The 23534-nt window shown below is 35.5% G+C and overlaps 1 protein-coding gene across 1 annotated transcript; it reads right to left on the reverse strand.

The window, feature by feature from the left end:
• Window positions 1-19252: 19252 nt before the first annotated feature.
• On the reverse strand, window positions 19253-22519 carry LOC107551878 (putative uncharacterized protein DDB_G0292636). The gene is made up of 4 exons (XM_016233643.1): window positions 22394-22519; window positions 22172-22284; window positions 21595-21729; window positions 19253-19485 (listed from the first exon to the last, which is right to left on the reverse strand). The coding sequence occupies exons 1-4, from the start codon at window positions 22413-22415 to the stop codon at window positions 19480-19482; spliced, it is 276 nt and encodes a 91-aa protein (XP_016089129.1). The 5' UTR covers window positions 22416-22519; the 3' UTR covers window positions 19253-19479.
• Between the last annotated feature and the right edge of the window lie 1015 nt (window positions 22520-23534).

Raw genomic sequence — 23534 nt, forward strand, 5'->3', positions numbered from 1 at the left:
CGAACGCGCCGGCGGATCTCCACCAAATTCGGGGGATCCCTTCAGCTCAAGGAGCCCTCTCGAACGCCACCCTTTGCAAATTGAACCACCCGTAACTCCCGAACCCCGGGGGCTATCGACAAGGGGGTGGTCTCATTCGAAAGAGGGCCTCGAGACGTACACTCGATTCACATTCGAGGGGGTTCCTCGAGCTGAAGGGATCCCCCGAATTTGGTGCGGATTTTGCCGTGCCTTTACGGAGATATGGCCGTTCAAAGTTTCAATGGTTTTCCATAGACTTAAGCTTTAAAGCGTTTCATCCAGGTCGCCAGTAGCAAACAATGGAGCACGCTCTGCTGGACAAACTAAGTAATTACACCATTTCAAGCATTTTATCTGCGTTATATGTTCTGTAAAAAAAATTTCATATCGGCGGCATATTCGCCGATACCGATATATCGGCGACAGACTCATATCGGCTAAACGATATATCGTCGGGATCTAATATATATATATCTGTATAACTGTATCACAGTTTCCACAAAAATATTCAGCAGCACAACTGTTTTCAACATTGATAATAATCAGAAATGTTTCTTGAGCAGCAAATCAGCATATTAAAATGATTTCTGAAGATCATGTGACACTGAAGACTGGAGTAATGATGCTGAAAATACAGCTTTGATCACAGAAATAAATTACATTACAATATATTCACATAGAAAGCAGTTATTTTGAATTATAATAATATTACATAATATTACTGATTTTACAGTATATTTTTATCAAATAAATGCAGACTTGGCAAGCATAAGAGACTTCTTTCAACATTAAAATATCTTACCGACCACAAAAATGTAAACACTAATGTACATAGTCAGATGTAGTGATTAGTTTGCTGTAGATATAAATAAAAGTCAATTGTATAGAGACAATAGGAAGATATAAAGACGGACAAATAGAGACAGAGCGAGCAGTATATCAATGTGAGTGCTGTCTGACTGATACGTCAAATTCAAAAATGATCCATAATCTATAAATCTATAAAATCACTGCCCACTAATCTGCTCAGCTGAGCCTGTTTTAGCAGAAGATTTGGCCCAAATACACACAGGAGCACTTCACTGTTTTACAAACTATCATCCTTATCTTACACACACTCACACACGTGTCCACTAAAGCCTCTCCAATAGCCTGAATCTACTTTTAAAAAGCCTTTCTGTGCAGGATCACACTAATGGGTCACACAGAGATCAGTGTCACTAATATCTGCTCTGTGTGTGTGTGTGTCATTAGTCCTTTCATTATCTCCTTAATGATCTCGGCTCTTGTGGTCAATTTCGGTTCAATTGTAGGGCTGGAACGTCAACGTGACAAAGAGGTGTTGTGAATTTGATGGCAAATGGCCCTCGCGAGGCACTATGTGTTAACGTGTGTGTTTCAGAGGCAGAAACAGGAGAGAATTATCTGGTAAAACGGTTGGTTTGAGATGCTTCACGTCCTACAGATGGGTTCCCCAAGCATATATGAAAACAAATAACCTACAGCAAACAGCCTTTTTCTCTGCTTTCAATGAGTTTAAAGGCAGAGTAAGTGATTTTTCAAAAACACTTTAAAAACTGATTCGGGGCGAATCGCAAAACAAACTTGTAGCCAATCAGCAATAAGGGGCGTGTCTACTCGGGAAGTGGAGGAGAGCGCGTTCAATGCATGGGACGGACATAAGCCGAGCCGTGCGACTGAAAGATGGAGATGGAGGATAAAAACAAAAGAGGAAAACGTCTGCGGAACGATAAGGCAAGAAGTAGGACCCGTGTAAATATCGGATCAGTTTTCCAGCGCTGGAGAGAACTCAAGGAGCGGAGGCCTGCGATCGGACGCCGAGGTTGCTTTGTTTCTTCTCAATAGGTGAGTAACAGTGTCTACAACAGCTAAAGTCTGCCTACACTGGACGCGATCAAACGACCGTTGAAAACCATTTGAAATGTGTGTCAGCACATCATAAATAGAACCCGGCAGCAGTTTTCTGTCGGGATTTGTTGCGCTGTGCTGCTCACGTCCGTAAACACGGTGTAACATTGGTTTTGCTTTGTTTCACAGAACTAATCGTTGCCTGGGTTGCGTACGTATATGTGGGGCGGAGCTATCAGAATAGAGGCGAGACCCTTTTGGGGTAGGGGCGTGTTTGTTTTGGTGATTTCAAATATCAACATTGGCTACCAGAAATCCCTCACTCTGCCTTTAAAGCTTTATTCGCAGTCAACGTGTCTAATACTTTATTTCCTAGAAGTAAATGCTCTGTTTTCAGATTTAAAGGAGTCATATGATATGAAAACTGAAAGAAAATATAGATAATTTATTAGTTAAATGTTTATTAGTTACATGTTATATTAATTACATGTTACATTACTTATGACTCTTCCTGTAGATTACATACAAAGTCATCGAACCATTCAATGAAATGATTCATTAAAAAATGACAATTTACTCATGAAAGAGACGAGTGACTGTGTCCAGATTTGTTTCTAACACACTGATTCATTCAGGAATAAAACAAGTGACTCTCATTATAAGTGATTCATTAAATGATTTACGCAACCGATTCGTTCAAACACACTGGCTCATTCAGGAACACAACAAGTGACTATCATCATTATTTTAGCCGATTATAAGTGCCATCATATGAATGAGTCAATGAATCATTCATTCAACCAATTTGTTCAAACATACTAATACATTCAGGAATTAAATTATTCACAATCATTATGCATGAATCAATTAATCACTCACTAAAATTATTCATTCTAAGACACTGATTAAATCCTCACTATCATTATGAGTCAATGATTAATTTATTCAACTAATTCACACATTTATAAGGATAGTGAAGATTCAGTCAGTTGAAATTACTCCTTGTTTTTGGTGCAATAAATCTTATATGTAATAATATAATAAGTGGACTGAACTTCAGGGGAAAAAATATAGAGCTTCAAATGTCTACATTATAGCTCTTTAAAATATTCTTTCTATTGGTGAAGGACACATACAGTCATACTGGTGGCGATAAGTAAAATCACTCAAGCTTTTCTATCTCTTTCGAGCTGAAATGAATTTCACATATTCCATCAAGCAGACATAAAGCCTCAGCTGCAATCTCTAAACGTCTTCAGTAAGAAATGAGCCATGCGGTTCCTGCAGCCTCTACATCCGCTCTTCCTGTGTCAGAATGAACAGATTGAAGAGGGAGCGACAGATCTGACAGGACAGATGATCTTCTGCTGTTCAAGAATTCCATATGGTGGAGAGAAACGGAGTTATGAATCTGTCTCTGCATAAATCAAGAGGTTATTCAGACAGAAAGCTCTAACCTGCAGTGGTGGCAGATATTTGGAGATGTTCTGACTCCACCCGAACACACAAACAGATGGAAACAGCAAAATTGTACAGTTTTATTTATTTATTTATTTTAACTATTACAGTTTTTGTTAATATTTTGAGTTATTTCTGTTTCAAAATAATTTTAGTTCATTCCTTAAAAGTGTTAATTTAGTTTAAAATTTTTCATGTGTGTTTTTTTTTTGTAAATATATCTATATAGTTTTTATTAAGTTTAAGTCTTAGTTTTTAGTTGATTTATTTTTAGTTATTTTAGCACTTCAACAAACTGAAATTAGCTATAACTAAACTAGCTGAAACTTTTTATTTTATTTCGGTTCAATTATTTAATGTACAAAAAAGTGAGTCATTAAATCATTCATACAACTGATTCATTTAAACACACAGATTCATTTAAAAACTAAATAAATCACAATCATTATGAGTGAGTCAAAGAATCACTCACTCAAATGATTCATTCTCAGATACTAATTAATTAAGGAACTCAACAACTGACTAGTGAGTCATTAAATCATTAATTCAACCGATTTGTTTAAACACACTGATTCATTCAGGAATGAAAGAAGTGACTATCATTATGAAGTTATTTAATGAATCATTCATTTGACCAATTCATTCAAACACACTGATTCAATCAGTGATTCATTTGTTTTAGTTTTAGTTAAAAATAGTAGAAATATTAGAAATGCCCTTATAAAGAAAAAAATTTGTTTCTCCTAGACAGCAATGAGATCAAAATGGAAGCAAATAAAGACTTAAAAGTCCTTCTGCTTCTTAAAATAGTCTCCTGAGAAAAGGACCTCATAGTTTTCTCCTCTAGAGTTTCAAAAGCAATCCAAACAATGTCTCAAACTGTGCCAAGATACCAAAATCAGCAATCAAAAGTCTTAATATTAACGCAAACATTTCTCATCCAAGAAATACCTGAGATAAAACACTTCAACAAACCTGAGCTGTAAAGCGCAACACTTTCCTCTGAGTAAACGTGACTCCTACACACACCAGAATAAAAGAGCATTCTTCTCCAAAGCAACAAAAATACAAATGAACAGACATGCGTCCACCTGCACTAACGATCTATTTAAATTAGTAATGTCTATTGATTAGACACAGTTTTCATGTTAACTGCCCACAGCAAGCGCTCTCTGAGGCCAGATATTGATTCCCCGTGATAGAGAGAGAAGGTGTAAATACTACAGCAAGTCAGGATGGGAAGAAAAAGACTCAGTGCTTTTTTATCAAGAGTAGCCATACATCTGCTGTTATTTTAAAGCCCACATAAACACATACAGCAGACACACAAAACTGACTGGTAACATGCTGGTAAACTGTAGTGGTCTGGAGGATTGAATACCGATTTGAGAATCTATTACAAATTTACAAGATAAATACATACAAATGACACTAATGCAGATTTTTTTCCTTCTAAAAATTTCTTGGAATCAACAGCTGAAATTGTTCCGTAAAATGACTGTAACAAACGAAACTATGTTTTAAACAACTTTACAGTTCAAATAATAAGATTTGACAAAACAGAAAGGTTTATAAAATAGTAAACCTCGCATTTCAGCCTAATAAATTATACAAATGTTATAAATATGGTCTGAGCAAAAACAGCAAATGGGCTGAATGAAAATTCCAATTGGAATTGGAATTTGTGCAGGAAAAATAACTAAAAATCTAGTTATCATCAGTATTTTTACATAGAACATCCTCATCTGTTTAAATCAAATCAGAAATAGAATTAAATACTGTGTTAGTGCACCATTATGTGAACTGTAAAGTAGCTTTACAGTTCAAATAATACAACTTCTGACAAATAGTAAATAATAGACCACACATTTCAGCCAAGTAAACGATTATGCATGTTATATATAATTGGTCTGAACAAAAATGGCAGATGGGCTGAATGAAAATGCAAATTTACAAATCCCTAGTATTCTGGATTTTTGTATGGGAAAATTCACTCTTATTTTGTTCAGAATATGTATTTCTAAAGGGGGAAAAATCATATTTTGCTCCTGCAGAGAAGCAACATCCAATATAACAAAAACACAGGGAAAAAATTTGACATTAATGATGGTTGCAAGAGAAAATGAGAAACTGAAAGAATGAGATTGAGAAGCTACTTTGTTGTGAATTACTGGACTGTGGGGCTACCAGTATTACAGTGCACACACAAACACCTCTGACCTATTGATTTATATCAGCCTCTGCAATCACACCCACAGAATCGCTCATGACACCCGCTCTACAAACAATATCTAGAGTGTGTGTGTGTTTTCTATAAGGATGAATTTTTTATTTGAAATATGAGTATTTGCACAGAATATTTTCACTAGTTCAGATCAAAAATGTTATTAAATACAGTGCAAATAGACCTCAAAACTTAAGCTTTTAATTTCTGCGCCACTATCATCACCAAATGGAATTGCAAAAATTATTATAGTTTTCAAACAGGTTTTTTGATCTGTTCACCAGTCATCCATTAGTTGAACAAAGAGATAGTTAGGTCAATGCTGCTGCTCAAATGCTTCTAGAAGGACTCAGTCTACAAATATATTATTATTTGTCTCCGTATTTTAAACTGGGATACAAGACATTATTCCGAAAAATTGCATGTTTCGAATATTTAAATAAAGCCTCCAGCAAACATGCTTAATCCTCTGGATTACAAATATTCGTTTGAATTTAATAAGATGAGTGATGTCTCGAAAAGACATCTTGGGCATTTGTCTCTGAGAGCAAACACTGCTTCACTATTGTCAGATATATTTTTATAAATGTTCTTCACACTAAGAAAAAATGGTTCTTTTAAGAACTGTTCACTGAAAGGTTCTTTTGGGAACCCAAAATGCTTCCTCTACACCATCGCTATGAAAACCCCCTTTTGAAACCTTTATTTTTAAGCGAGTAAAAGCACTTTCCCCAAGACAGACTAAACTTTGACTTGAAATAGACTCAAATCTCTGTCGACTTGAACAATTCTTTCCTCTGAGTAAACGTGACTCCTACACACACCAGAATAAAAGAGCATTCTTCTCCAAAGCAACAAAAATACAAATGAACAGACATGCGTCCACCTGCACTAACGATCTATTTAAATTAGTAATGTCTATTGATTAGACACAGTTTTCATGTTAACTGCCCACAGCAAGCGCTCTCTGAGGCCAGATATTGATTCCCCGTGATAGAGAGAGAAGGTGTAAATACTACAGCAAGTCAGGATGGGAAGAAAAAGACTCAGTGCTTTTTTATCAAGAGTAGCCATACATCTGCTGTTATTTTAAAGCCCACATAAACACATACAGCAGACACACAAAACTGACTGGTAACATGCTGGTAAACTGTAGTGGTCTGGAGGATTGAATACCGATTTGAGAATCTATTACAAATTTACAAGATAAATACATACAAATGACACTAATGCAGATTTTTTTCCTTCTAAAAATTTCTTGGAATCAACAGCTGAAATTGTTCCGTAAAATGACTGTAACAAACGAAACTATGTTTTAAACAACTTTACAGTTCAAATAATAAGATTTGACAAAACAGAAAGGTTTATAAAATAGTAAACCTCGCATTTCAGCCTAATAAATTATACAAATGTTATAAATATGGTCTGAGCAAAAACAGCAAATGGGCTGAATGAAAATTCCAATTGGAATTGGAATTTGTGCAGGAAAAATAACTAAAAATCTAGTTATCATCAGTATTTTTACATAGAACATCCTCATCTGTTTAAATCAAATCAGAAATAGAATTAAATACTGTGTTAGTGCACCATTATGTGAACTGTAAAGTAGCTTTACAGTTCAAATAATACAACTTCTGACAAATAGTAAATAATAGACCACACATTTCAGCCAAGTAAACGATTATGCATGTTATATATAATTGGTCTGAACAAAAATGGCAGATGGGCTGAATGAAAATGCAAATTTACAAATCCCTAGTATTCTGGATTTTTGTATGGGAAAATTCACTCTTATTTTGTTCAGAATATGTATTTCTAAAGGGGGAAAAATCATATTTTGCTCCTGCAGAGAAGCAACATCCAATATAACAAAAACACAGGGAAAAAATTTGACATTAATGATGGTTGCAAGAGAAAATGAGAAACTGAAAGAATGAGATTGAGAAGCTACTTTGTTGTGAATTACTGGACTGTGGGGCTACCAGTATTACAGTGCACACACAAACACATCTGACCTATTGATTTATATCAGCCTCTGCAATCACACCCACAGAATCGCTCATGACACCCGCTCTACAAACAATATCTAGAGTGTGTGTGTGTTTTCTATAAGGATGAATTTTTTATTTGAAATATGAGTATTTGCACAGAATATTTTCACTAGTTCAGATCAAAAATGTTATTAAATACAGTGCAAATAGACCTCAAAACTTAAGCTTTTAATTTCTGCGCCACTATCATCACCAAATGGAATTGCAAAAATTATTATAGTTTTCAAACAGGTTTTTTGATCTGTTCACCAGTCATCCATTAGTTGAACAAAGAGATAGTTAGGTCAATGCTGCTGCTCAAATGCTTCTAGAAGGACTCAGTCTACAAATATATTATTATTTGTCTCCGTATTTTAAACTGGGATACAAGACATTATTCCGAAAAATTGCATGTTTCGAATATTTAAATAAAGCCTTTGGCAAACATGCTTAATCCTCTGGATTACAAATATTCGTTTGAATTTAATAAGATGAGTGATGTCTCGAAAAGACATCTTGGGCATTTGTCTCTGAGAGCAAACACTGCTTCACTATTGTCAGATATATTTTTATAAATGTTCTTCACACTAAGAAAAAATGGTTCTTTTAAGAACTGTTCACTGAAAGGTTCTTTTGGGAACCCAAAATGCTTCCTCTACACCATCGCTATGAAAACCCCCTTTTGAAACCTTTATTTTTAAGCGAGTAAAAGCACTTTCCCCAAGACAGACTAAACTTTGACTTGAAATAGACTCAAATCTCTGTCGACTTGAACAATTTAGTCTGAGACCTGGTTGTATACCTGGAGGACCAGCTCTTGAAGAGATAAAAGTACAAAGGAAAAATAAGAAGAAAAAGAATAAAGTGGTTTCTTCCTCTGGAATCACTGAATCTCTGCTGCTTTGTACAGCTCAGTGAGTCTCTGATCGGCCCAGTACCTGAAAGAACATTCTTCTTTAAAAGACACTGTTGAATAGAGAAGTGTTTTAGAGAGGATATCATCTCCAGAGAGAGCTACTCCACTTGTAAGTCAGTTCATTTAGAGCCATTTCATTGTGAAACTCAACTCTAGACAGAGTAAGGTTATGCCACTACTAATATTAATCACTGTAAACCTCCTGTTGTGTTCAAAAACTGGATACAACTTGCAATTTATTTTTATATGCAATAAATGCAATTTGCCAAAAATTGACACTAAAAAATTTAAACATGTACATGTAAAAACAGAAAACCTGTATTGTAGCTTGTCAGAGACTAAAAGATATAAAATATGAGAGAAATTTAATAATTCCCATCTATTACTTCTATTGTGTTTGGGGTCAACTTGACCCACATAATTGTTCAAAATTAGCTGCAGACACAAAATAAAAAAGTTGATTTTTTTTGTCATGACTACTTGTTAGGGATGTAATGATTCACTCAACTCACGATTTTTATTTTATTTTTTTACAAAATGAGATTTAAGACAAATTATAAATTAAATGTGTCCTTTTATTATTGCTTGGACAAAATGCTGCACGTTTCTTTGTGAAATTGAAATATAACACTCTAATAATATACTAATATAGCACTTGCATATTATTGCTCTTTTGTTGGTTTTGATTGCTTCTGTTGTCCTCATTTGTAAGTCGCTTTAGATAAAAGTGTCTGCTAAATAACTAAATTTAAATATACTGTAAATGTAAATGACAAAACTAAATAGAAATTTTAAAACAAGCCCCAAATCAAATAAATAAGTAACACAAATAAAATAAATCTCTTTATATAAACAAAATAAGGCTTTGTCTGTGCTCTTAACATTTAAAATTAGAGGCAACCACTGCATTTTAATCATGATCCAAACAAAGATGCTGCATACATGCAACATGAGCAGTTTTTAATCTAAATTAGATTGTACAGTTCCGAAATTTGAAGCAAAAACAGAATGATTTGACAGTTTTGTGAAACTATACATAAAAAATATCTGCATGAAACCGAAACAGCAGACGAGCTGAATGAGATGCAGATGCACTCTCTGCCAGCAGGCGGCGCATAAAGAGGTTCCTGGTTTCTGCTGTAAACAAAGCAGCGCTGCACTTATGAACTTTAATATGCATTATACAGAGGCAAGATGAATAGAAAAAATACCATCTAAACTTTTCTAAAGACAGTAAGTTCCCCTCAGACATGTATTCATATAAACTCCTACCCCTAAATGAATCGCGATTTGTTTAGCATCTCAACTGATTTGAATCGTCACATTTTTTTCCCGATTTTCAACCGGCCCGCGGTTAATCGTTACATCCCTACTACTTGTAGTGACTTTTGGCACACCGAGATGCAAGTAACTACAAATACAAATAGTATCTAACATTATTTGTACTTGTAAGTAGTGTTTATTGCTATTTGTACTTCCTCTGCCTTTTTGTCTTTTTCTCAAACCCTTGTGAGGGTGAAATGGAGTTCTTTTCAGTGCTGCAACAGTCTTGTAAATAGGATCCAAAAAAACTGACAACCAAAAACAACCCGTGACAGAAAATGTATAGGCTATACTTTTTTTTTGGACTGTGAAACTTGACTAGATAAAGAAAGAGTAAATTTTTCTTGGTTGACTCAGAAGACGAGTCTCAATTTTGAATCTTAGATTTAATAAATTCTCATGTATTTCATATTTTAGCTTTTGACAAGTTACAATAAAGTTTTTTCCGCTTTTATTTGACTCTTTAGTGTTTTGCAAAGTGTTGATTCTTGGCAAATTGCATGGGAGCCAATGGAAACCAATGGGAGTCAATGGGAGATTCAACACAAAAATTACAGCATTTATACAGCCTTTCCAAAACACATCTATGTGTTGAAACTATGCACATTCATGACCCTAAATGAGAAATATCCACCAAATGTCAAAAATAAATAAATAGTTTAACCAGTATTTCAAGCAGTTTGAAAAGTAAGTGACCCCAGCACAGCAGGATGGTTAAAAACTGATATTGATATCTTAGTTCTTTTGCTGTATTAACGGTTTTAGTACATGTCTTTCCCTACTGTCTTTTTTTGGGTCATGAACCACCAGTTGAGAAGCACTGATCTAGCCAGCGGTGTTTTAGCAGGAATCTGGTGAGATGTGTCGTGGTTAGACCTCTAGCCCACTGCTGACCTCACGTCTCTTGAAGGTGACTCTCCATCTTGCTCAAAAATCTCATATAATTTATTCATTCCTCATCCCTAAACCCAAGGATGGCAGTCGTCCTATCCCGTCTCTTTCTCTCTCAGGCACTTTGCTAGCAGTCCCAATGGTCGTTCAATTTTTGAGTGGATATTTTTAGCTGAAGATAATCGAGGTGGAAACTTCCATCTGTCCTCTGCACATTCCAGCTGCTCTGCTTTTCAGCGGGAAAAAGCAAATCAAGGGAAAAAGCACTCATATTGGCATTATCATCATCATTTTCACCCTCACTTCTAGTGCTGGGCGGTATGACCAAAAATTGATATCACAGTATTTTTCAAAATTATACCGGTTCCACGGTACATGACGGTATTTTATTTTTCATGCATGACCAGGAGTTAACCATATTTTCTACTGATTGAGAGGAAATACTGCAGTATATTGACTTAGAATGCCCTATTTTACTGTCATGATGAGTGAATATTGTCAAAAAATACCACTAAATAGTGACTAAACACGAGAGAGGTGACACTTCTCCGGGGAAAGTCAGACCTCACGTTCGCGGGACAGCACTGGTGAAATCTTCCAACTGAACCATAGCTAAGGTTTATCCAAAAAAGTCGCTAGGTTTGTCAGTATGAATATTCTATGGAAAAAATCCGCTAAAAGGGTCTGAAAGATGCTAAATCTAGTGCTCGTGTGTGTGAGACGCGGGAGCTGATGGCAGGGGCGGTGGATATTTGTGGCAGTTAGTGTGGATATTGTGGATGAGTTCTATTATCATCACGTTCTATTAGTTCTACAGCTTCAGTTTCGGAGCTTTCACGCTTAGTAACACATGCAGCTGTTCCCTCACCACAGTGCAACAGTGAAAAGGGACCCCTTTCAAACAGTGTCGCGTTCCCAACGTTGTTTAAGTGACATACACCGGTATTGCGGTATTTTAAAAATTCATATCATAACAAAAATAAACACCGGTATTCGGTATGAACCGGTATACCGCCCAGCACTACTCACTTCTTTAAACACAAAAGTGAAATGGGTAAATTCACAAAATTATTTTTTAAACATACGGCCATTTTTACAGTTTTTCTTAGAGCTAAAAAAAGTGACTCAAGAAAGAAATCACTGGATTATGCTGATAAGATCATTGCATATTTAAATAGTTCCTAATCAAGACATGCTCTATTTTTCATTAATTGAAATAAAGCTGAAATAAAATTAAATATTTGTAGGGATGCACGATATATCGGCCACCATATCGGTATCGGCCGATAAATGCTAATTTTTTCTGTTATCGGTATCAGCCCAATAAGAAAATTTGGCCGATATCTTAAAGCCGATAAATAATGCATTATTTCCTTCAGAGACACTTCAGATGCGCACTGTTCGTTTGCAGCCTTTTGTGCAATTGTACGTTGTAATATTGTGTTTATTTGATGTATATCTGATTTATCTCATATAGAATGCGTTTGGTTAAGTTAAAAGAGCGCTTCAGTTTACCAGTGATAAACTCAAACAGCAGTGCACAACATTAATAACTATGATTGGGAATGTCGTGTATATAACATTCTAATGAGAAAATTATTATAATAAAACGTTGTGAATTCTATGGGTTTAGTTGCTGTGTTTCAGCGCGTTGTTATGGGAAGAGCGCATCCACAACAGGATCACACATTCTGACTATAGCACGCAATAACTGCATCATTTTGTACATATATAAGTTGTAATATTATGTTTATGTTGTATTAATATTAATCTCAGGATGCATTTCCTTGAATTAAATAAGCTGCCAGCAAAACGCTTCAGTTTACCGTGTTCATTCAGCTCTTCAGCTTCAGCACGTGCAGCTCAACGGCTGCTATTTAAAACAGTGGTATTAATTTGTTACTTTTTCAAAATCATTTTTCAATTTGTTACTTTTTCAAAATCATTGATACATTATTAATAATAACAACCACTTGTATTTTTCTATTATTATTTTCATCAGCAATATGGTTTAGTAATTAAAATCATTTAATTATTGTCCGTGCAGAGGCTATTCCGTTTTATTGATCTATGGCGCATTCATTTTGATTCTTTACACGTGTAATGATGTCCAATGACTTGTTTGCATTATTTATGCATTATTTTATTTGTAAGACTTTTTTATGACTAAATTTGGTAATGGGAGAGTAAAATTATTTTTAAAACATACACCGTTCAAACTAGGCTGCTTATGTTGAAGTGTTCGGGATGTGGTTTTTAATGATGAGACCTTTTTTGTAATCAGGCTCTCAAAAAGTATATAAAAATTTGGATATAGATTTATCGGCCAACATATCGGTTATCGGCTTTCAAAAATAAAGGATTATCGGTATCGGCCAAAATTTTCATATCGGTGCATCCCTAAATATTTGATAAAAAAATTTAACTAAATGTACTAAAATTATTCATTATTAAATTATTAAAACGAAAATAAAAATTAATCCCAATAGAAATAATAGTTATAATAAAAATAATTATAATTAATTATAATACAAAAATAATAGAAAATTAGAAATTGAAAAAGCACATGACTATATAAAAACATTCTAAATATTAATAAATACTATATTAATTGTATATAAATAATACTAAAATAGCACTGTCTCTAACCAGGGTTCTCACATTGTTTGACCAATGAACTTTTCCAGTAACTAGTTTTAATTTACCTAAACTTGATGAGGATTTCTTAAAAATTATTTTATAGAAACTGCGCTCAGAAAGTTGAGTAAAAACCATATTGAGCTATATTTGCCATATACATTTTCCAAAATAATTTATACATGACTTTCCAGGCCTGGAAATCACAACTAAATATATTACATAAAATATATTTATGCTATATATATATATATATATATATATATATATAAACAACTGCTGATAGATTTTATAAAAGCAGATATTAAACTCAAATCAGACAAAACTATTGCTGAAAAAAATCACCCTAATTCAACTTCATTCCTATCCTTGAGAAAACGATCTGCAAGCTTTACATAAGAAATCTATTTTTATGTTAATTCAGTTTGGTTTGATTTTCAAGCAAAGTTGCATTCAGCGCAGGGTCAAAAAGTGCAGCACCGCTTCAGATGAACTTTAATTGGCAGAATTGATCTGTTCACTGGTGTGGTTCCTGAAGCCTGAGGCAGAGCGATACAATGATTAGAACTCAAGCACAGAGAAACCTCCGTCCCTCTCTCTCCTTCAAAACACTGTAACAAATCATTCATTTCAGCTCAGGCCTCTGATGACTTGGTCAGTGGCAATGCATAACTCTGTCTCCATCAATCTATCTATTTTTCTTTTTAAAGTTCAGACTAGCATGCCCATTTTTCCTCACATGCCCTCGAGGTGCCTCTCCGTGGCCCTTCGTGCTGCCTGGCCATTTCCTAATGGCAGAAGATGCAAAATTAATGACCGAAGATCTGGTGATCATGTGCAGGGACGTGTCTCGAAACTGAGAGTGACAGCAGCGCAAGAAATGCAGCGAACTCTGGAAGACGCCCCAGTTTCCGACAACAACATCCAAAACGCCACGCGCACAGGCCTCAGTGGGACAAAAACACAGTGTTTCGCCAGAACCCGACCCATTGCCCTGGCTCTCATGACACTTTACAGCCTCAGTTTAAAGTGAATCTCGCTCAGGGAGCCGCTCCTGAACAGAACTAAACACCTGGAAGTGCTCTGTAAATGGATCCTGCGCTGGAGATGACAACGCTGCGTATTTGTTCAGTGGAGTCCCTACACGGATGTACCAGCAAATGCTATCACAAACATGCATGTATTAATGAGACCTGTCTGAACTGACGTACACATCCAGGGCTGTTATCTCATCCGTTTAATGTCAACATGCTTTACAGAGAGAGGAACTATGTTACGTGGCGATTGAATTAGGCCAGCGCCAAAGTGAATGGTACAAAAAAAAGTTGTAAATTTCATTTTTTTGCAAGACTAAGCATCATTCCCAAAGTGATGCATGCTTATTACAGTTAAAACTAAAACATAAACATTTTCATTAGAGATCGACCGATATACCGATTTACCGATATTTTTCCCGATATTTAAGCAATTTACCATAATCTGTTATCGGTTTTGTAATATCAGATTCACCGATAAACGCCGCCATCTTGTGGGTGTTTTGAGAATTGCGCGCAGGATCGTCATTGCAGCACGGCGTCTGAGGGGAGACGAGACAACAACAACAGCGTGTATAGGTGAAGCATACGTACTTGCTTTGCTGTAATTAGTAAACTTCATAACAGCCATTAATGCACATATTAGATGTGTTACATAAATGCCTGAAATGTAGCTAGTTTATGCAGCTTGTCTCTAAGAAATAGAGATGAACTCACTGAGTCACGCAAGATAATCCGTCAAGTCCTGTCCCAATAAAGACGTAACATTGCCTGAATTAAATAATATACAGCCATGAATGAGCGCATGTTGGAAATAAAAGCGCTGAATTTAATTCTCTCTCTGTTGTCTATGCTCATCATTAGTCTCGTGAAGGCGTCTGCATTTTGCGGTTCACTCACCGGGTTGATGCTCAGGAAATGCTCCAGCACGGCCACTGCATGTAACTTTTAACAAGATTCACATTCTGGTAAGTAATATTTCTAATATATTACACTATAATACTGAACTTTGATTTCAGTTTTTTGGACTATGAGATGGACACTTGCTTCTTGCACTTTATATTGCACTTTACTTTTTTACTTTTGGATTTAATTTGGTTTAATGAAATATAGTTTAATAAAATATTCTTAAGTAAAATTGTTGATTGTTTTGGTGGGAAATTAATCGTTTAGATTAATCGATAAATTAGTCGATAGATTAATCGAAATAAAAATAGTTGTTAGTGGCAGCCCTACAACTTTTATTAACAAAACAAATAAAAATACACCATGCTATAGGGCAGGCTATGCCTAATATAAAATAGCACATAACTTACATAAAGTTTAAATAGGTAGCCTATACAAAACTGGAAATAAGTAAACATGTATAATATATAACCAAATAAATAATAAACGTAGGAAGTTTATTAGCAAAACGAATAAGAAAGCTTGGAGGCACGGCACACCACCTTGATGTAAAAAAATAAAAATAAATTACACAAAGTTTAAATAAAGTAAAAATCAGCAAACACTGTGGAACCAATTAAATAAGAAACGAATGTTTACAAAAACGGCAAAAGTCAACCGGCTTTTCAAAATCTTAACACCGGTATCACCGTCAGCACCATCTATCGCGGCAAGCCTACTTGATGCACTAAAATAACTAAAACTACAACTGGAATATAAAAATTAATATTTTTAAATAAATCTCTTTCTAAATGTTATGAACAACTATAACACTACTTAAATGATACTAAAATAACACTGATCAGCACACATATTGGTAATAAAAATCATCAGAAGGGCAATAAAACAAAATCAATACTGTCAATACACACTTCCTGGCAGTTACATGTAAAACGTTTATATTTATAATCACTCTCTCTTAACGTCTACTGTGCAATATTATTATATCAAACAATATTTCTCATTAATAGCATCTAATTGTGTAAAGCTGCTGTGTGCAGCTTTCTGGAAGTTCAAAAATATTAACAATACAGTGTGTACAAACAATACGGTGCCTAGAGTTTGGGAAACCTATTCGACAACAAAATCAATGTAAAAAAATTCGTCTGTAAAGTTTATTTGAAAAAAATCCATTTTAATTCAGTTTGGTTTGATTTTTAAGGGAAGCTGCATTGTGCAAAAATTAGTGTGCAAAATGGACTTTAATGCCAAATTTACATTGCAAAGGCGGTACAGAAACGCTTCTGAAGTGAAATGTAGGTGTCTTAACGTAGACTATTAAATGCTTCTCAGAGGTGGCATAAATGCATTTCCACAGCAACTTGGGTCTGAGCATGCATAATTTAGTCTGGCTTTTATGTGGCTTTACACTGAATTTTGAGCAGGCACAGAGCAGCCTTAACTCAGCAGTGTAAAGATACCTTAAATGGCAGAACTGATTTGTTCGCTTTTACTATAATGTGTACTCGAATGCAAAAGGAGTTGCTTACTGCATACTGTACAGTAGGGATGAATACATATTCGGACACAGACAATGTTTTGCATGAATGAAACTCTACTCTGGATCTATTCTGAAAAATAGACTTCAAATGGGTTTTACAGAGCCTTTTGAAATTCCAAAGAACCGAAGGAACAGATGCATCCGATATGCTGATCTCGATGAGCATACAATCCCAGAGCTACCTGCATATGTCGGTCCCTTGTGTGGGCCAACATATGCAAACAAATATCCCCCGAATCCCACAGTGTGCGAGTGTGTGTTCGTGCATCTGACTGTCACAAGTGTCACGTGGAGCAGTGCTCTTCATAATCTGGTTGGATTACGGCTCTCAGACCTGCGCTGTCTGGCCCGTCCTTCCGTCAGTCCTCGGCCCCATGTATCCGCTTCCTATCCATGATCATTCATGACCCACTCACAACTTCACAGCATCAGGCTTTGTGGCTTTGTGTTGTTCAGATCACACACACACAACAGCTGAAAAATTACTCTTTGTTAGTGTGCTCTCACAAACTATCTTCCTGTTTGACACTGTAAAGCTGTTTTGACACAATCAGGATTGTATAAAGTGCTATATAAATAAAGGTGACTTGACTTTGGGAGCCAAAAATGTACTCCTTTATTTATTTTCCTATTGTTATAGTACACCATGTATTTATTTTACATTTAGTTTTGTCCTCCAAACACACACGCAACTTGCAATATAATAATGACTATATAAACCCCTAAAGAACACAACAGCATCGTTTATTTTATGTGCCATTTCACATGTTTCCCTGAACATAATTTGTAACCTGACCGCAGTCAAGTTTTGTCCGATTTAGTTACTTTTGGCAGCAATTTGTCCTCAAACTCCAGCTAAGTAACCTCTGAAACAAACGTCTCTGCATTTACACCCCTCTTCTGTGAGAAACGTGCAGAGCAGCAGATGTTCAGATCTCTGACCCGGACATCTCAAACGGCCGAAACAAGCCAACTTTCCCCCGGATTCAACTTTCAGCATCTTCAGTGTGTTTGATGAAATATGCATGTGAAAGATCGACGGGGTGGTGCTGGAAAAAAAATGCTACACTGTGCTTTGCATCTATCCTGCAGGCGTTTGGCACCGAATAAGAGAGAAAGACTGTCTCAGTCTGATGGACAGAGAGACATCTCCCTCTCTTCCGCCTCTGGGCAACCATCGCCCGGTTCTCTTATCTCTGGCATGCAGTTGTCTTCAGCCCAGCAAAGAGCGTCCAAAACAGTGTTTGGAAGCAGCCTGCGTTTCGTCCTGCTGTTCAGATGAATTATCTGTGCCGTACTCAAACGTAGATGAATAAGCAAACAGATCGTGCTGAAACCTTCCAAATCAACCATGCATTTGCAGAAGCGTGCTGTTTAGACAAAGATACTGTCGTGTTGACTACTGACTTTTGTCATGGTGAATTAACCAAGTTACTACACGAAGCCTTGTTTTGACAATACATATCAATTCATTTGTGCTGAATGCCTTAATTTGATTGTTACACACATACATTGATCAAATATGACTTGTGTGTGTACGTCAAACCGGCCAAGATTTATCAAAACACTAATAGCCCACTAACCTTTGTCCGATTTAGTTACTTTTGGCAGCAATTTGTCCTCAAACTCCAGCTAAGTAACCTCTGAAACAAACGCCTCTGCATTTACACCCCTCTTCTGTGAGAAACGTGCAGAGCAGCAGATGTTCAGATCTCTGACCCGGACATCTCAAACGGCCGAAACAAGCCAACTTTCCCCCGGATTCAACTTTCAGCATCTTCAGTGTGTTTGATGAAATATGCATGTGAAAGCTCGACGGGGTGGTGCTGGGAAAAAAAATGCTACACTGTGCTTTGCATCTATCCTGCAGGCGTTTGGCACCGAATAAGAGAGAAAGACTGTCTCAGTCTGATGGACAGAGAGACATCTCCCTCTCTTCCGCCTCTGGGCAACCATCGCCCGGTTCTCTTATCTCTGGCATGCAGTTGTCTTCAGCCCAGCAAAGAGCGTCCAAAACAGTGTTTGGAAGCAGCCTGCGTTTCGTCCTGCTGTTCAGATGAATTATCTGTGCCGTACTCAAACGTAGATGAATAAGCAAACAGATCGTGCTGAAACCTTCCAAATCAACCATGCATTTGCAGAAGCGTGCTGTTTAGACAAAGATACTGTCGTGTTGACTACTGACTTTTGTCATGGTGAATTAACCAAGTTACTACACGAAGCCTTGTTTTGACAATACATATCAATTCATTTGTGCTGAATGCCTTAATTTGATTGTTACACACATACATTGATCAAATATGACTTGTGTGTACGTCAAACCGGCCAAGATTTATCAAAACACTAATAGCCCACTAACCAGCAACCACTGAAAGCCAGTATGAGACTAAATGGATAAAACTATTTCAAACATCAGAATTTATTAAACCAGCAAACAGTTTTACAAAAATAGCAGACAAGTCTCTTTATTCCAGTGTTTCACTGAAGATTTGACATGTAGGTAGCGCCACCTTGAGGAAGTTTGGAATCACAGCTCAATAACTTGATGAAAACTTCAAGAGATTGTCATATAAATCATACAATAAAAGATTTTTACATTATGTTTCTGGAGGTATCTGATGAATCTTGCTTCAGTCCTACAAAAAAAAAAAAAAAAAAAGCACAGAGAGAAAGACAAATGTTAACCTTTAGATTCTTACAAGAATCATTAGAACTAAACCTAAACACTTATTATGCAAGCTCTGCTGCAAGACATTGTTCTGGATATTATTCCATTAAAAAAACTTCAGGAATAAATATCATTTATGCAACCTCGTGCCATTCCAAACACGTATGATTTTTTTCTTCAGTGGAACAAAAAAGCAGATGTAAGGCAGAATCTCAGAGCTTTAAAGGAAGGAAAGTGGATGTGATTTATACCGGGATTTTGCAAACTTGACGCGTCTTGATTTGACAAACGAGAACCAAAGAAATTCATACGAGTGACATGAAGGTGAGTAAATGAAATTAAATTCAATTAAAAAAATTTAAATAGAAATTGACATTTTTGAGGAGTTATTGCTTTAAGGATAAATAAAATAATATAGAATAAAATAAAATAAAAACAATGACAGAACTTACATTTTTGAAGAGTTATTGCTTTAAGGATAAATAACATAAAATAAAAAAATAGGCATAATTTACAATTTTGAGGAGTTAATGATTGCTTTAAGGATAAAAATAAATAAATAAATAAAATATAAAATGTCAACATTTACATTTCTGAGGAGGTATTGCTTTAATGATAAAAAAAATTAAAATAAAAAATGGCATAACTTACAATTTTGAGGAGTTAATTATTGCTTTAAGGATAAAAATAAAAAATTCAAATATTAAATAAAATAAAAAAATGTCCAAAGTTATTGCTTTAAGAAATGTAATAAATAAAATAAAAATGTTTTTTGATGAATTGGTCCAGAGTGAGAAATCATCCACTTAGTCGATCACTCTTGCACTGAATATCAAGTCTGAAACTCTCTGTATTAGAGTTGTAAGGGCTGTGTGAGGCTGTTATCGCCTCTGAGAGACTATTAAAGTGCACACATTCATTCCTCTGCAGACACTGCGTGATAGATGCTGTTTTCACTAGCTCGCGGTCTGCTGTAATACTCTCCATGTCTCGATCTCTATAATACTGAACCCTTCCTGAAATCCCTCCACTGCTGTCATTACCATTCCGTCCGCATTTCTTGCATTGGTGTTCAGGTATCTCAATAGTTTTGCACGTAAATATACATTTAAAGGGAAAAAAATGTGTTTACAATAAATAAATACACATATAAATGGAAGTCTACGGCGAATAAATAATAAAATACACACGGCTACTAAGGTATATTAATAAAAAATTAAATGTTAGACTAGTAGGTTAGTATGTTAAGACTAGTACTTATATATATATATATATAATAAAATAAAATGTTACAATTTATATACATACACATATATATATATACATATATATATAAAAATTTACATTTTAATTTAGTTTATTTTTTATTCGTTTATTAAAATTAAAAATAATAAATATAAAATATACATATAATATAAAATTATATATATAGAAATACATTTAGTTTCTTATAAAAAATAATTTAATTTATTTTTTAAAATAATGTATCTATCTCTTTGAACTATTTTCCCTATAGAAGTCTATGTGTTACTATGGTAACCAGGATTTTTTCCCCCCTCACTGACCTCATCTATACTCACTAAACGGGTTATAGTTTAGCTTAAAACAAAGTTCAAGTGTATTGTTCAGTGTGTTTTCACAAAGATCCTATCCCTCCGTGTCTGAATAACGCCGTTATTTAGGAAATTCCTCAGCGGGTGTGTCTCCAAATGTGTGATATCTGGGTGATGAGTGACGTCTGGCTGCTGGAACGCTGTGTGGGACGGGAATAAATCACTGCTAAACTTTCCAGGAGACCCTGAAGTATCAAGTCTCTGGCCATTTGAAAGCTTTAGATCCGTACAGCTGGACCACACCTCGGGATCAACCGGTTTGACGAGACGCCACTATCATGGCGTTTATGGAGCCCAACCCTGCTGTATTAATTAATAATTAATGTCACTCTCCGCAGTCTGTCCACTGAAAATGACTCACTCCTGATCTAAACCTTGCTCCTCATTTTGATACCTTCAGATTGCACCTGTGCATTAATATAATATGTGCATTAAAATTGTGTTAAAAAAAGAGAAATGATTACCGAATCGCTGGAGGAAGAGGAGGACTTGCCACCGCCCTTCTTCTTGTGTTCCTTGTCTTTCTTCTTCTTCTTGCCTTTGTCTTTATGTTCTTTATCTTTGTGCTTCTTGTGTTCATCCTTATGCTTAGAATCACTCTGAAAAAAATTAACAAATTAAAACAAAATATCACTGCATTAAACAGCAGACAGTCTCATCTTGAGGAATCGTGAGGAACACTCATATTTCCCACTTAAACAGACACATCCAAACAGTTTGTTCCTTTATTTAAAATGACTAAAAGCTCATCTTTTAAGTGTAAAAGTTAAAACCTTGAACTGAAGAGGTTTTAGACGGGCAACCGTTCTGGGAGAGATGATTAAAAATTCAATATCTGTAACATTATCAACATTATTTCCATATGCAAAGTTATCCAGGGCTATCTGATATTTTCCACTTCCAAGATGTTTTTTTTCCCATGTCTCTTATTATCAATATTGATGACAACAATACAATCACAACACAAATGTGTCTAGGCTATTGTAACTTTGATGTGTGTGTTTTTTCTGATTAGATAATAATGAATATGAACATGTTTACCTTGTCTTTGCTCTTTTCCTTGCCCTTTTCTTTGTCTTTATCCTTCTTTCCAAACCCAAAGATACCTTCCACCTGTTTGCCCTCCGACTTCTTCACCTGATCATCTCCAACAGCTGGAAAAGCAGAGAGAGTGAACAAAAACCGCATTCGTTTACATTCAACTATAGTGTTTCTTGATTTAATTAAAAAATAAAAAGCTAAATCAGCTTTGCAGCAGTTTACCTGCGCTCAGATCGAAGTCCATGATGAACTAGTTATTAAACTCTCTTATCGACGCTTGTGTAAGAGCTGTGTTTTCAGCAAAGAGCTGCAAGGGTTTGTGTCATGAATATTAATTACGCAACCTGACGTTCGCCCAGTCGGACTATCTGATTGGCTGAACGGCAGACGCTTGTACGTGAGCGATAGGCAGTTGGCGAATAAGCGCAATGCTTGGCTCATGAATATTAATTAGGTTGTGTGATTGGGTGGACGTTCAGGTGATTCAGTCAGGTGTGCATTGACGGAAGTATCTGTTCTGCACTCCTGCTTCAATAGCAACAAATCCACGCCTATATATGTAGCAACAGTTCGTGTTAGGTGCCTTGTGTGGGTTTAGTATATAATATAATAGTCTGTAAATTAAGAATTTATTAAATTACTTCTCTTTGAAAAATTTGCATTTTGTTATAAAAATGCACACATCACATGGGATCATGTTATGAGCATAAAAATAAAGCATTTTACAGTCAATATAAGGTGTATTGTATTGTATTGTAAATAAAAGAGTCCACGGCGACTTTTTGTACCAACAAATATTTCTCATGGAGTTTATTTTGAAAAGTCAGTTTTTCAATAGTCACAAACCTTCTTATCAAAAACAACAAAAACACCTGTTAATTAAACATGTTCTGCTGACATATTGACCTTTAGCGGGGCATGTTGTCACAGTATATGGGATAAATCTGTTTTGAGAAAAAAAATGACATACTAACACAATCCATTTTCCACACTATAATATTCAGAATGTATTATAGGCTATTTATTACATGCATTATAGGCTTATTATATAATGTTTTTAACAGTAAAACAAACTGCAAAAAATGTGACAAAAAAAATCATAGACACACACAAAAAAAAAAAACATGTAACAGCTTGCATTGATATATAAGAATATAATAGTACTGGAATTTTAGTTTGTAGGACAGAATTCATCAAATATATTATCCTAATTTAATGGTGCAATGGTTGTTTAAAACCAACATATAAAACCACTGTATTTGTACACGTTCATTTGTGCAATTTTTTTTTTACTCAAAACCTCACAGTTACTGATATAACCCCCCCCCCCCCCCCCCCCCCAACCCCCCCCCTCACCCTCTAC

The sequence above is a fragment of the Sinocyclocheilus grahami genome, unplaced genomic scaffold (genome assembly GCF_001515645.1).
Source record: "Sinocyclocheilus grahami isolate Dianchi unplaced genomic scaffold, SAMN03320097.WGS_v1.1 scaffold436.1, whole genome shotgun sequence".
In the NCBI taxonomy this organism is placed as follows: domain Eukaryota; kingdom Metazoa; phylum Chordata; class Actinopteri; order Cypriniformes; family Cyprinidae; genus Sinocyclocheilus; species Sinocyclocheilus grahami.

What these genes read in the sequence shown, in the direction of transcription:
- LOC107551878 (XM_016233643.1), bottom strand. Translation starts at nt 22,415, where the DNA reads ATGGACTTCGATCTGAGCGCAG. An exon ending in GGACTTCGATCTGAGCGCAG is followed by an intron (nt 22,285 to 22,393) that starts GTAAACTGCTGC and finishes CTGCTTTTCCAG; the next exon opens with CTGTTGGAGATGATCAGGTG. An exon ending in AGGAAAAGAGCAAAGACAAG is followed by an intron (nt 21,730 to 22,171) that starts GTAAACATGTTC and finishes AATTTTTTTCAG; the next exon opens with AGTGATTCTAAGCATAAGGA.